The sequence below is a fragment of the Lissotriton vulgaris genome, chromosome 5, assembly GCF_964263255.1.
Source record: "Lissotriton vulgaris chromosome 5, aLisVul1.2, whole genome shotgun sequence".
NCBI lineage: Eukaryota > Metazoa > Chordata > Amphibia > Caudata > Salamandridae > Lissotriton > Lissotriton vulgaris.
The window spans coordinates 838,909,419-838,924,987 of record NC_141693.1 but is presented as its reverse complement, the minus strand read 5'-3'; the positions used below and the strand labels follow the sequence as shown (position 1 = coordinate 838,924,987).

Below are 15,569 nucleotides of genomic sequence, written 5' to 3'. Positions count from 1 at the left end.
CCAAGATCCAGCAGTGGGATCTCTCCTGATAACAGGTGAGTAAATCTTAATTCGTTGTTCGGCTGATTTTAGACTAATTTTAAAGTTTCAAAACTCCACGCTTAAAAGAATTTTCAAGTGAAACCAGTCCATGTTAGCCTACGGAAGAAAAGTGAGTTATCGGCTTTTGGGTAAGTACTCGACTGGCAGAGTTAAGGTTCTGGGCATAGACTCTGGTGGTCTCCCAGGGTCATGTAAGTACAGTTGTTACACCCTCAGCGACACAGGGCAGCTGGGTGCAGAGTGAGTTAGGCCCAATGTTATCCTATGGAAGGCAGGGGGCCCTTGGTGGTTGGCTGCTGGCTAGCAGGCCAGGCAACTGGTCACTTACTCAGGGCAAGTGAGGAAGTGACATAGGATAGAGGTTGCACTCCCAGGGGCACTCTGGCGGCTGGGTGCTTTTGAGCAGTTGGGCGCTCAATGTTATCCAATATTGGGGTATCTTTCATAGATTCACATGCCTGAATCCTTCCCCGTCGCGGGAGTCCCACGGTAAATAAAAAAGCAGTGCCTAAGGTAAATGATAGTAGTAGGCCCTAAACAAGGCCTGAGGCCTAGATTCTAGTAGCCTATCTACATCATTATGCTAAAAAGACCAGTCTGTACCAACCAATCGGCTATCAGCACCCTCTAGAACACTCTGTAGAGCCAGTTCTCCTCAGATTTTCACAGAATGTCGTGTGGAAGGGAGTCTCCCTGAGTGCCTACTCAGTTTTTCCTTGAGGATGTCTGACAAGAAGGCCTTGTTTAGACCTTGCAGAACATGCTACAAAAAGAGTCCATGTTGATGATCAACATAAGGACTGCATCTGTTGCCTCTATCCAAAGCATGAGGCAAAAAATTGTAAGATCTGCCATACCTTCCCTTCAAAAACCTTAAGGGATAGGGAGGCTAGATTCCTTTTATGGCTCAAATCTTCAACTGAAGATCAGAGCTTTGACCTCCAGCAAGAGAGCAAGATCTCAGGACCGCTCATCAAGTGAGAAGAGAAAAAATCTAAAAACCTCCCATTCCACTTCTGATCCTGCTCAGAGATCTCCTTCATCAGAAGCTTCAGCTCTCAAGGACTCCAAAAAGTTACTACTTAAAACCGTGAGTAAAATCTGCTCTCTCTTCAGCTTCACCTATGTCGACCATCTGTTACATCTTCAGCTCCTACGGCGACAACTTCTACTTCATCTATCACCTCTCCTATCCTGTCAACTAGAATTTCCATTGTGACAAAGAAAACCATCGTAGACGATCCGTCGATGAAAGCCTCATCATCGAACTCAAAACACTTGTCGACGAAGGTACAGTCGACGAAGCCTCAGTTGTCGAAGCCTCAGTTGTCGTCTAAGACATCTACTGTGCCGTCGACTACTGCCTCGTCGACTAAGTCAAGACCATCGTCGATGGTTCCTTCAAGTCAGTCTACCAAGACTAGAATGAAGAGCCCATCAACGGAAGCTCTATCTCCTCTGCCTCCATCGACCATGCCACCTACAGCAATAGAAACTGCCTCTACTAAATCTTTAGTGGCGGTACAAACATTTTCAATGCTTGTTTCTTCAAAGGGTTTCCAACTTAAGATATTTCCAGAGACAAGAATGTTGTTACATCTCGCCACTTACGCCATCTCACCTCCTAGACACTTATGCTCAAGAAGAGGATGACTATGATGACAATGAGGGTTCTTTTGGAGTGGCTCGCTATCCTTCCGAATTAATCATTGTGTCAAGATGACGAGGAAGATGACTACTTCACTGAACATTACTATCAGAAGGACATTGTTGTTCCTCACCGTTCAGGATACCAGAGGCGTTCTCGGATTTCAGAGTGCAGCCATCTGCCTCTTAACCTCATTCTGGATTTGCAGGCCATGTAGCCTGATTTATAGGCAACGCTTTCCACCGCAGCAGGTCATTTTACCATCTTAACCTGCGGCAGATCCAGACTCCATACCTCAACCTTAGATTCCAGCACCTACGTCTCCAGGTACGGAACCTCAACAGCCTGCTCAGCCTGCACAAACTCTGGATGCATCTTTGGAAGAGGAAGTAGAAGGCAAGCTACCAGAGGACCCTCCTTTGGATCTGTGGGATTCTTATATTAACCCCATGCCATCTCCACCAACTCCACAACCATCGGACTCACCACCTGAAGATATAGGTGGATTTCATAACCTCATGATAGCCGCAGATAGGTTTCAGCTTCCAGTAACAGTGGAACAATCTGAATGTTTCCTACATGATTTAAAAGAGGAAACTAGAAAGATTTCCAGAGCAATTCCAATAATAGATTACATTTGGAATGAGGGCATTAAAATAATCCTTCTTCTGTGCCTGCAGTGCTTCCACGCATTGATAAAAAAATATCGCGCTCCGATCAACAGCCCTTCATGCCTCATTGGTCACCCGAGGCCAGACTCGGTCATTTCACTTGCCGCACAACAAAGGACTAAAAACCCGATGTGAGGAGGAGTTCGCCTTTACTCCCTTAATCAGCCCCACAGAGTCCTGACTATGATCTGCCAGGCCCAGACAATCGAGAGTTAACTAACCCGGAGACCTCTTCCCTACAGGAGAATCCCAACCAATGGGAAGCAACCGGGACCATTAGGAGGGCGGAGGATGACGGAAAGGAGAAACAAGGAAGACGCGAGGAGGAGAGAGGACGCTAAAACCACGAGAAAGACAAACACCGAAGACCCGCCTGTGGACACCGAGGACCCGCCTGAGGACTCTGGAGCAGACGAGGCCGCCGCTGGAGAGGACGAGACTTGGTCCGAGGAGTGGTGGCTACCCCCGGAGGACGCCCAAGTGCCACCGTAGCTCTGGAGAGCTACGGCTACCACGGTGCATGAATTGGGCAAGGGGGTGTTGGAGGGAGGGAGTTGGTAATCCAGGGTTGGTGTTGGGTTTGCCTTTTCCTTTACGGTTCTGTCCTTTTCTTTAGTGCTGTTTTGGGCCATAGTAGCGGGGTGCCTATTACTGCAAGGGAGAGGGGAGCAGGCATATATGTTGACCGGCACGTCTTAAAGGTCTCGACTCGTGTCTGACTGTGGCGGCCAGTTTGATACCAACGGACGACACCCTGGGCTCTAACAGTGTTGTACCTATTTAAAGTTCCTGTGGCATATTACTTATATAATACTTGGTCAGTATAACAAGCTCAATGGCAATTCAATTATTAGAGGAAGGTTGGCAAAAGAAAAACACAATTGTATCAGTTTGTAACGATTTTTTGTATTTCATACAAGACAGGTAATACTGTAATTATATCTGCGACATACACACAATATACAAAAGTGCAATGTGTCCCAAGTGATGTGAGCGAAACAAAAACTTGTAGAAATAAGTGATCTATACAGGTTATAGCCTTTTATATCGGGACGACCATACTTACCATCTGTGTCTCTTCTCTCTACACGCTACCCGGGGGACCACCCCCCCACCTGAAGAAAGAGGACGTCGCCCGAGGGACTCCGGCCTCCAAATTTGATGTTCCACCAGAAGATTCCTTTTATTTAATACCTTTGTTTTGTGTGTACAGTCCTTAAATAAATTCGCCAAAATAGATCCACGCATAAGACCTCCTAGCTTCTTTTTCCGCCCGTCCCTCACACCCAGCCACACCCATCACTGCGCCACCAGATAAAGAGGGATGTCATCTTGATCTCATTGGTAAAAAATTCTCAACCATGGCTGCCGCCTCCATTAGGGCAGCAAATTCTTTGGCGATCATAGGGCGTTATGATTGCAAATGTGGTCGGACATGGCTGGTCTGATTGACCTGATTCCAGAGGACAAACGACAGGAGGCTTGGAAGATTTTGATGGAGGCAGAGCGCGCCGCTGCAGAAACTATTGACTGCGCTCTAGATATTAACACAAATTCAGGCAGTTGGCTGGAGCTGCAGTTCTCGAGTGTCAGGGTTGGTTAAAGGCTACCACCTTCCGCCCAGAAGTTCAATTAAAGATTTTGGATATGGCCTACGACGGCGAGACTATTTGGAAAATCTATTGACGAAGCCCTCCAGGCAATCAAAACGGACACTGATACCGCAAGGTCTCTAGGTTCCCTGCAGTACAAACTAGGATCTTTCAAAGGTGCTAGAGGGCGTGGCTACTCCTCTAGAGGAAGTTACCATCAGCAAAGCAGACCATATCCGCCTCAATACCAGCAAAATTATCAATCTTCGTACCGCCAATCCAGTACGGCTGGTTTCTCTTGCCATGGAGGCCTGAAACGCTCCAACAATCCAGGGAAGATGCTCCAAGAAAACAGTGAGTTCAGCCGGGCACCAACCATATTTCCTCTCCTCCCTGTGGGCGTGAATCTTTTTTCTTACACCAGTGGCAAAAAATAGCCTCCGACCAATGGGTGCTAGACCTCGTACAACATGGACACACCCTAGAATTTGTCACCAAACCACCAACCACTCCGCCCAAAGGACTGCCTCCCCCTCTTCATTTATTGTTCAAGGAAGCTTATTCAATGTTCCTCGAACGCTATAGAAAAAGTTCAAATTCATCAGAGGCGGACAGGCTTCTATTCCCGTTTTTTCCTCATAAAGAAGAAATCAGGGGAATGGCGGCCAATTCTGGACCTGCGCAACCTCAACGGGTTCCTCAAGAAACAGGGTTTTCTTATGGTCCCCCTTTCAGAGATTCTAAGCTGCCTGAACGATGGAGATTTTATGGCTTCCTTGGACATGGAGGACGCATACTTCCACATCCCGATCCATCCAAAACATCGAAAGTATCTCCGATTCACTGTGGCTGGTGCCCACTATCAGTTCAAAGTGCTCCTGTTTGGCCTCAAATCTGCTCCAAGGATTTTCACAAAGTGCCTGGCCCCGGTAGCGGCAAAGTTGCGTTCTTGGGGAATCCAGGTCTTCCCATACTTGGACGATTGGCTAATCAAAGGTCATTCAAAGAACAGTGTACAGAATGGCATTACGTGTCGTGATCTCTTTGCATCTCTGGGTCTCACTGTGAACACAAGCAAATCCCAATTACTTCTGGAAAGGATTCTGCCTTTCTTAGGAGCACGTCTAGACAATACAATGCAAAGCATTCTTGTCTCAAAGACCACTCCGCCTGCATAAACTAGCAATTCAATTGTCAAAAAGGTCACTTTCTGTTCGCCTGTTCGCTTCGCTCCTGGAAATGTGTTCCTCAGCCATAAATATCATCCCATTGGCGCGCCTAAAAATGCGGCCTTTACATGAAGAACTAAATCTTCAATGGAAACAAGTAATCTGCTCCTTCGACATCAAAGTCACCCCATGCATGGTGAATGCTCTTCAATGGTGGTCGCAGCTACACAATCTGAAGCAGGGGCTCACGTTCATACAGACTCCTCCAGATTTCATTCTGACAACTGATGCGTCCATAGAGGGATGGACCAAGATTTACAAGTACAAGGCAATGGTCTCAGGAATACAGAAAATGTCACATCAACAGTCTGGAATTGAGAGCAATCTTCCTATCCTTGCAAGCGTTCCTTCCCAGGATCACAGGGTCTTCGGTTCTAGTCAGAACCGACAATACCATCAGCATGTTCTACATGAACAACCAAGGAGGAACAAGATAGACTATGTTATCAAAGGAAGCTCAGGAGTTATGGGATTAACTTACACTTGACAACATAATTCTCAAAGCAGAGCATGTCAAGGGGCGCCACAATACTCTAGCGGACAAACTCGGCAGATCCCAACCAGACTGCCAAGAGTGGGTATTGAACCACGCTCAATTAAATAAGTGTTCCATGTTTGGGGCAAGCCAATGTTGGACTTGTTTGCAACACAGCAGAACAAAAAATGCCGGTATTACACTTGCAGATACCCTCAACAGGGATCACAAGGGAATGCCCTGTCCATGCGATGGTCAGGGAATTATGCTTACGCTTTTCCCCGATCCCGTTGCTACCAAGAGTCTTGCGTAAGATGACGATGGAGAGTTGCAGTCTCATCCTGATTGCCCCCAGGTGGCCGCGCCAGTACTGGTTCCAGGAGCTCATGTTGCTATCCCAGGATCGTCCATTCTGTCTCCTTCCAACTCCAACAATGCTGTCGCGGAATGAGGGACAGATACTTGACCCAGATCCTCAATCTCTAAAAGTACACGCATGATTCCTGACTTCGAGTTTCACAACCTTCATATTCCTCAGGATTGCCGTGACATTTAAAAAAAAGTTGCGAGCCCAGGTAACATTGAAGACGTATCGTCTTAAATGGAAGAGATTTTGCTCTTGGTGTGTCTCCAACAATTTACACCCGATATAGAGAGAATTCTTCCTTATGTACTGCATGTGGCTCACTCTGGTCTTGACTTTTTTATCAATAAAGGTCCATCTGGCGGCTCTATCCAGGTTCAGGAAAGTTGCTAACATTCCCTCACTGTGTTCTTCATCTTAAATTAAACAGTTCATGGTCTTTTCTGAGCTTACCTCCAGTTTAGCCTCCCTCACCGGAATGGGAACTCGATACGGTTCTCTCGCAACTGATGAAACATCCTTTCGAACCTATTCACAAGGCCGAACTCAAGTACCTCACATGGAAGGTCGTCTTACTTTTAGCTTTAACATCGGCCAGAAGAGTAAGCAAAATTCAAGCGTTCACTATTAAAGAACCTTTCCTGCATTTCTCACTAGATTACGTCACTCTTCGAACGAATCCAACATTTTTCACCCAAAGTACCATCACAGTTCGATTTTAAATGAGCCAGTGAAGTTGAGAGCTATATTTCCAAATCCTACTACACCGGCAGAAAGAACACTGCATTCTTTAGACATCCAGCGATGTTTAAAATTCTACCTACAAAGGACAAAAACCTTCAGAAAATCTGATCAGTTATTCGTGGCTTCTGGTCAAACTACGCTGGGGACAGCAGTCACTAAAGCCACAATTTCCAGATGGATAGCCTCCGCAATCCATTTCTGCCATGTCCAATCAAACAGATCACTACTGAGATGTCAAGGCTCATTCCACGAGAGCTGTAGCAGCGTCTACAGCGTTATTTGCAGGAGTGACACTGGAAAATATCTACCGTGCTGCGACATGGAAGAATGTCCACACGTTTACGAGACATTACTGCCTGCAATCGGTCAAGAAGATGCGGCAGTTGGTCAGGCTGTCCTAAGACACCTTTTTCTTTAAGAACAACTTCAGGTAATCTGTGTTCTTTATTTTTATATTTGCAAAGTTAAATCTAGATAAATATATATATTTTGATGTATATGTATAGATTTCGATTTTAACAGATGGATGTACATGACGTTTAAATATCCATGACTTTATTGCTCTTTGAATGTTTCTTTAAATTACTGATCCTGTTTTACATGTAAAAATTGAGTAACCTTACACTTGTTGATTATTAATATGGATGCAACTGGGAGTTTATCAGTGCAAGTCTCCCACCATCGGCAACCGACTATTACTTGGCATACTGCTTGCTACTCTGATTCAGGCATGTGAATCTATGAAAGATACCCTAATACTGGATAAGAAAACAAGTTACGTACCTGTAACTTCAGTTATCCAGTATTGGTATCCTTCAAAGATTCACATGCACCCACCCTCCTCCCCGGAGAACCAGTTCTCTAATTTGGTATACTCCGTTCCCACTTGTGCTAACAAAAATCTGAGGAGAACTGGCTCTGCAGAGAGTGTTCTAGAGGGTGCTGATTTGTTGGTACAAAGACTTTGGTCTTTTTAGCATAATGATGTAGATAGGCTACTAGGAACCAGCCTGATGCAGCAAGCCGTAGGCCCTGTCCCTGCCATACATCTACAGCAGCAGACAACTGAGGAGATTCAGATATTCAAGCTGCTGTCTCTGATAGTGATCCATCATATCGCACAGCCAGACTATGGAGGTAGTCTACAGCACCCCTACAGCCTCATCAGTACTCTGCATCAGCTTCTCCACCCTCCGCCATCAAGGCTTTACGCTCAAGTTGTTTGAGGAACTGCATTGCGTCCTTAGGAGTCATGAAGATCCTTGGTTTGCTGCCGTATTGGACCTAGAGCCTGGCCGGATAGAGCATCGCATACTGGATTCCAAGTGTCTTCAGTTTCTTTTTGACCGGTTGAAATTCCCGCCGGGCTTGTTGAACTGCTGTCATGAAATCCGGATAAAACTATCTCTGTGCCCTGATACCGTGTAGTGCCCATCTCTTTCGCCATCCGGAGCGGCACATCCCAATCTCTATAATTAAGGAGTCTAGCTATAATCTGACCTGGAGGCGCCCTTAGGACCGGTTGCGGCGCAAGGTACCGATGCGCCCGCTCCACCACCAGCATGCCGGGGAAGTTTTCCGCACGGAACAGCGTCTTTAACAGGTCCTCCACATACAGCTCCATTCTCACAATATTTGTGGACTCAGGAATACCAAGAATGCATAGATTGTTACGCCGTGATCTGGCTTCCAAGTCCTAGTTCGTGGCATTACGCATGACTTTGTAATGACCTCCACCTTATCTTCTGAGTTACAGATTTGTTGCTCTGCTTCGGTGAGGCGCGCTGCATGCTTGTCCAGCTTGGACGCCATATTGTCCATACGTAAATTGTGTCAATTTTTCCATCGATGGTATGCAAACTTTGCTGCATCTCCACCATATTCCGTTTGCTGGTTCCAGCAGCCTCCGCATCAGTCTCGGTGTTTGACATGACCTGCAGAGCAGCTTTTTTGAGGAGTTTTGATTCAAATGTCAATTTGGGCTGCACCTGTTTATCAGTTTTACCCATTGGTGCAGGGCAGTGTGATATAAATGGCTGGAAATAGCTATGTGGGATGTATGACGTTAGCACGCATACTTTTACCACGCATACCATTACCACGCAATTTTTACAACGCAGGACCCTTTACAACGAATAACTTTACAACGCATTACACTACAACGCAGATACTATTACAACACATACCATTAAAACGTAAGTATATAATAATTTTAAATAATGTAACTAAAAATTATTTGAATATTTTAATTAATTATATTAATTTTTATTTAAGAATTTGTAAATATATGTTAAAAATACACCTATACCCCAAAACCCAATCCCAGCCCTGAAACCTAAAAATAACCTGTACCCCAAAACCCAAACCCAACCCTGAAACCTAAAAATACCCCTGTACCCCAAAACCCAAACCTGAAACCTAAAAATACCCCTGTACCCCAATACCCAAACCCAGCCCTGAAACCTAAAAATACCCCTGTACCCCAAACCCAACCCTGAAACATAAAAATACCCATGTACCCCAAAACCCAAACCCAGCCCTGAAACCTAAAAATACCCCTGTACCCCAAAACCAGCCCTGAAACCTAAAAATACCCCTGTACCCCAAAACCCAAACCCAGCCCTGAAACCTAAAAATACCCCTGTACCCCAAAACCCAAACCTGAAACCTAAAAATACCCATGTACCCCAAAACCCAGCCCTGAAACCAAAAAATACCCCTGTACCCCAAAACTCAACCCTGAAACCTAAAAATACCCCTGTACCCCAAAACCAACCCTGAAACCTAAAAATACCCCTGTACCCCGAAACCCAAACCCAATACCCCTAATAAACGTTTTAAAAAAAAAAGATAAACTTACCTATACTTATGTTGTAATGGTATGCGTTGTAATAGTATCTGCGTTGTAGTGTAATGCGTTGTAAAGGTATTCGTTGTAAAGGGTCCTGCGTTGTAATAGTTTCGTTGTAACAGTATTTCGTGCTAAAAGATGCGTGGTAAGTTACATACCAGCTATGTGCAGCGCCAGTACACCAGAACCAAGCCTCTGTTAAGACGCACACAGTGGCATCAAGAAGCGCGAAATGCAGCGTTGTTATCCGCAATGGGAAATGAGAAAGATAAACCGTCCCACCAGCAAAGGCAGTACACAGGCTGCAGGTTCTACCAGTTAGTGCAATGATATTGACATATACAGTACAGCCCTATAGTTCTTTACCAGAGGTATATCTTAGCCCTATGGAGGGCCCCTTGCACCTCTATAATAGTCCCCAGAGTCAAAATGGCACCCACAGCCTAATGAATGCAAAGTTCTAAACCAATCCTGCCCAAATACTGCTCAATATTGGTTTCAAGTTCAAAATCACATTAAATGCTTCCTCCACTCTGCAGGTGGTCATGAAAGGGTGATTATCGCGCTCCTCTGTGCTGGGCGGCGCTCCCGCGACAAACACAAAATGACGGGCCCACCTCCACAGCGCGAGCCACCAGCGTATCCATCAGAATGCCCTCGTTATGGCCGTCCACTTCTTTTCCCCGGTCCGGCAGGCATCCACACAACTCTGAGGGAAAGGCCTGCAGTCTGCGCCAATCCCCCGCACTGCCACAGGCATACAGGGGCAGCGTGGCAGAGCAGGAGCCAGCGCCGGCTGCAGCTGCCAGGAATGTCCGCGCCGGGGCTGCTCAGACGCAAACTCACACGCTATGTTGCGGCCGCATAAGAGGCGCTGGGACCGCTTTCATCCGTGCTGCACAAAAAGGGCACTCAGCTGGCTCCCGCATCTGCCCCGGCACCCCACACCACAAGCGAGCTGGAAACACCGGACTGCCGTCCGGAAGCAGCGCAAGTCACCCTGCCTCCGATGCAGGCAGAATCCTCACGCCGCCATTACCGGTCACCACGGAGGGCCAGGTCCAATCCCTGCAATGCCAGCAGCAGCATATAGAGTGCAGCAAAAATCAAAGGAGTCGCAGCAAACTAACGCCCACAGGTAGGACTTTTGCTTCCACCGTAGAGATCACAGAATGTACTCGCAGAAGGCGGGATAATGCAGGATTATTGGCCCCGACCAGCAGAGCTGCACTAATGTGCGGCCATCTTGCTCCGGGCTCTCTAGCGACCCCCCACACTTTTAAAGCGCTTATTTAATGAGCGAGAGATTCAAACAGCCATCATGAGAAGTCTGGACTCCACAGTTCCTCAGTTACATTGTAAACTTCCGAGGTTTTTAATAGCTCATGACAAAGCAGTAAAACAGAATTGTAAGTATTATACAACAGCACAAGGTTCTTGTCCAGACGTAAGACTAAGATATTTATATGGTGATCAAACAATAGCAGGATGTTGATATCTAGAACTGCAGAATTTTCTTTTTTTACAGACTTATTCACTATATTAACAAAATGAAGTGTATACAATTATGATTTGAATTAATTTTAGAACGGTCTATTTTAACAAATCAAGGATTTTCCTGTTTTGCATCAATAGTAGTCAATGTTTTTAAGACCATATATTTTTTTTAACAGGGGATTTCTTTTATATGTGTTTAACTTGTATTGTGAGGGTTTTTATTAACTAATAACAATAAACAAACTGTAGACTAGATTAAAGCTCTGTCAGAAGAAAAGCGAAAATGTTTCCCAGATTTCCCTTTCACAAAATATAGGCAGCTAGGTTTTTGCAACGTAGGTGGTCAATAAGTTTTAGCAGAGCTTTCCCGGAGGTGTCTGGCTTTTGTCTTGACCAAATGGGTGGAAATAGTGATTCTAACACTGCTGTTACTTTCAACAGGTTGTCATGTAGAGTAGAGTAGAGTGGAGTGGTGTGGCTCACTGGTTAGAGGCGGCAGACCTGTAAGCAGAGAACGGCCCAGGACCAGGGTTCAATTCCCGACGCGCGGCAGAGTCATGGACCAGGGTCCAAACGGACTCGATAATTCTCGCCTCAGTGCCTACTCTAACCAGGGAACACACTCTGCAACTCTGGGCATTAAGCTTGCCTCATCTCTACAACAGCCCCCTACAGACACCGAGGATGCCTGGTTTCACCTTGGAGATACCCAGAAAGGGACCATCTCACAGGGGAAACCAGGACGGGTTCCCCAGCAGTCTTCAGCGCCAGGATACTCCATGGAGTCGCAGTGCGCTTTACAAGTACACCCACATTTACATTTACATGTATGCTGTACCTTCCTGATATGACAAGTATAACATTTTAAGGGCCGTATTCCTCTCTTAAAATCTTGAGTACATAAACACACTGGATGCCTTTATTTGAGAGCTAAATGGCAAGCTGCCCAATGTAGTGAGTTAACTTTTATCCACTAAGGACATTTTTCCTTACTTCAGAGTTGAAATATTACTATTGTATCATTAAAGGTCAAGAATAAAAGAAAAATTTGATAAGGTACATTTTGCGTTGTGCAGTTAATCCTTGGTCAGTTTTTGCCTTCAAAGAGTTGAACAAAAATGCAGGTTTCATCCTTACTTTGTAGATAATATTGCACTTTTCCTGTCTTCACTAGGCCAGTTGTAGACATGAGTCTCTCATGGGGTTCTGAAATTAATCTGAAGATGAAGAACATAATGATGTTGCTCCGCAAATGCTGTAATCACCCATACCTAATTGAGTATCCACTAGATCCAGCAACTCAAGATTTTAAGGTAGTGTGCATGTATTTCTGATGGCCTTTCTGTAAGTGATTTAACTTTTTGGAAAATGTAAATGACATTTAAACACAATTAAATCTTAAGATAAGGATCGGAATGCTGTTAAGGAGCTATTTAGATTACTGTGGGCTTTGGTTTGTCCAAAATTGCACCCTCCTTCGACTGGATGGTCTTGCCCTTTTTTGCTGTAAATGCCTCAATTTGAACCTTTTGATGTGTTATGCAACTCCATTGCAGAACACAATGTTTGCTTTCCTCTTACTCCTGTCCTGTGGGAACAATGTGTTGCCTTAACTGTTAAACATTTGAGCTTTTTTTCTTTGCATTATCAGGCAGTGTGAAGTAAAGCCTAAGCTGCGCTCAGTGGTGCTGGAGATCGGTCACAGCTGCATCAGACTGAATCCGGTGTAACATTACGCAGCAGTGCTGCTTGTCACCTTTGAGGGTATCCGATTAGTGAATAGGCGTGTGGTGAGGCTAGGCCTGAGTGCAGGCTGTCTCAATGGTCCCGCTAGAAGACTAATTGAGAAGCCAGCCTTCAACTTCTTGTGGAATTCAGGGAATAAGGATGGCCTGATGGGTTGTTGGAGGTTGTTCCAGGATTTGGTGGCTTGGTAGGACAATAATCAACCTCGTTCTGCTTCTATGTTCTGATCTCGTTATGATCGATGGAAATAGCCTACAAACCCCCCTTTATCCCTGCTACTCCTGTGTGCACCCCGATCTCGTTATGATCGATAGAAATAGCCTACAAACCCCCCTTTGTCCTTGCTACTCCTGTGTGCATGATATGCCGGCATGTACCACCATCCTGAGTGACCCAAGTGCATGTGCAACTGGTATCGTGACATTTTATGTCCAGCTAACACTCCAATTTAGCGTGTATGCTGAGGCCGAAGGCCTGGCATGCCACAGACCAGAACCTCTTTTGTCGACCTGGATCTTTATCCAGATCATGGGTTTTTGACAGGCAGTGGTGGTAGCATACCGATTTCAGCAGTCCTGAATAGACCTTTTTCCCTGTGCCAAATGAATGCCGACTACTGTTCTCACTTCAGTTAAATGCTCTGCTTCCCTTTGACCCACTGACGTTTACTCTAATATTGCTAGTTGGGTGCGCTTGTTGGAAGCGAGGCACACATGACTGTGAGTCTGTGCAGTGTGAATAAGTTTGCCTTGTCTAGTCCGATTATTATAGATGGCTACAGATTTAGTATGGTACTAGTTGGATGGTAGATAGGGCTTCCCCAGACAGTGTAAGTGTTTTGCATGTATTCCTGTGGCTGGAGGATAGAGACCCAGACGCTGAAGTAAGGAAGGATTTAGACAAGCCTTGAAAATTCTAGGAGCACCTTTCAGCAAGGAATTTTTGCTTTTTGCCCTTTTCTAAGCACTAAAAATTGGTTGGATGGTAGTTAGAGGGGGTGAGCAGGCTACTATCCATGGAACTTGAAGACCTAGATTGTTGTTGCAGTGTTGGCACTTAAAGCAGTATGAGTCTGGACCTAGGATTTTTGATATGCCTCAAGTAATGTTATTATATAAATGATTGTCTATTGTCACATTCGATCAGCCGCTGATGACTACAACTAATGTCCTGCATGATTTCCTCTACAACTTTGTTACCATGTAGTGGTTTGGTGAATACGATTTGCACACAAATTCAGATAGAAGTAACAGCACTGCAAACTTGTAATTCACATTACTGAACATTCAATTCAACAAATTGTCCTCCACAGGTTGATGAAGAGTTGGTTAACAGTTCTGGCAAGTTTCTCCTGTTGGACAGAATGCTACCAGAGCTCAAAAAGCGAGGTCACAAGGTAAGCTTTGTTTAGTCACATTTTTTTTATTTGTGTTTCACATCAAACTAGACTTTCTGGGTGTTTAATGAGATCGGGACTAGTGGCTTAATTACATGATTTAGAATTGGACAAGTCAGCCTTTCTAATGGTGACATAAGCATGGAACCAAAAATTCTGATTGATGGACATACCTTTTTGAATTTCCCCAATGGGCAGCATTCCAAAGAAACTTTTCTCCTCCGCTTTCCCACGTAGAAGTCACAATGGAACAGTGGTTCATGAGACTCCGCCTGACCTCATCAGAGCCATAAGATGACGTAGTCGGCGTGCTGACGTCCGTTCCGATTTTTCGGCACCATCGACGCATAACATTTTTCCCAGGCTCTCCTTTTCTGGAAGTTTTAATTGTTACTGTTGCTGAGACTTTGTAGCCGTGGAAAGTTACTTCTCGAAATTCAGGATTCAAGCTGTGCAGGGAATGCAGGGGCCAGATGTCCATCACTGACCTGCACTAAGATTGTGGTGTCTGTCCTCTGATCATGACATCTGGACATGCACTTCGGTGTAAGCTGATGAATCCAAAGGCCCTGAAGGAGAGGCCGGCCAAGTTATTCATGGCCAAAGAGTTGTCGCAGGAGATCTTGGACCCGATCGAAGTACCCTACTCCTCATACTTTGAGATCCTCCAAGAAGCGGAGATCCTCCAAGAAGGGGATCCATGGTTCTCGTGGTCTTTCTTCGAAAGACGTGACTCCGAAGTCAGAGTCTCAGAGTCCTAGGCGTCTTCGCAAGGATGAGATTCCTCCAACTCCACCAGGTGTCTCAGTCTCCAAGGGCTGTTTCTCCTCCGACTCCTAGGAATGTTACTCCTCCGACTCCTAGGAATGTTACTCCTCTGGTGCAGAGAACACAGACTCCACAGCTGGAGCTGAATATGGTGCCTGCACATATGACTCCAGAGCCCTTTGTTCTGGATCCAGAATATCCTGCATTCTCTACTCTGGATCGGATCAGTCACTTTTTCAAATGCTATGTTTAGCAGTTTCGCAAGGACTGCAAGTCCAACTGGTCGTGTTTCTTTGGACGGTTCTTCTCTGGCGCCATCTAGATTTGATCCGGCAACGGTTCGACCTGGCTGACGCCGAGCCCGTTCCTTTAGATCCTCCTACGACGCAGGTTCCGAAGTCTGACGCTGCGTCTGGTATCTGCCTCGGCAGCGCCTAAGATGAGAGCCCAGAGAGGCTCAAGGGCTATTGAGTCAGAGGAATATCAAGAGGAGCATGAAGAGGCTGGAGAAGGGGAGATAATGGACGTTAGCCTTGAGTTTGAGGG

The 15,569-nt window shown here is 45.6% G+C and overlaps 1 protein-coding gene across 1 annotated transcript in view; it reads left to right on the top strand.

Moving 5' to 3' along the window:
• Positions 1–15,569, top strand: part of HELLS (helicase, lymphoid specific) — a 591,428-nt gene that overhangs the window by 258,408 nt on the left and 317,451 nt on the right. Inside the window, exons 15-16 of the mRNA XM_086922383.1 lie at positions 12,288–12,426; positions 14,172–14,255. Coding sequence (XP_086778509.1) covers positions 12,288–12,426; positions 14,172–14,255 — 223 coding nt within the window. The remainder of the gene's footprint in view (positions 1–12,287; positions 12,427–14,171; positions 14,256–15,569) is intronic.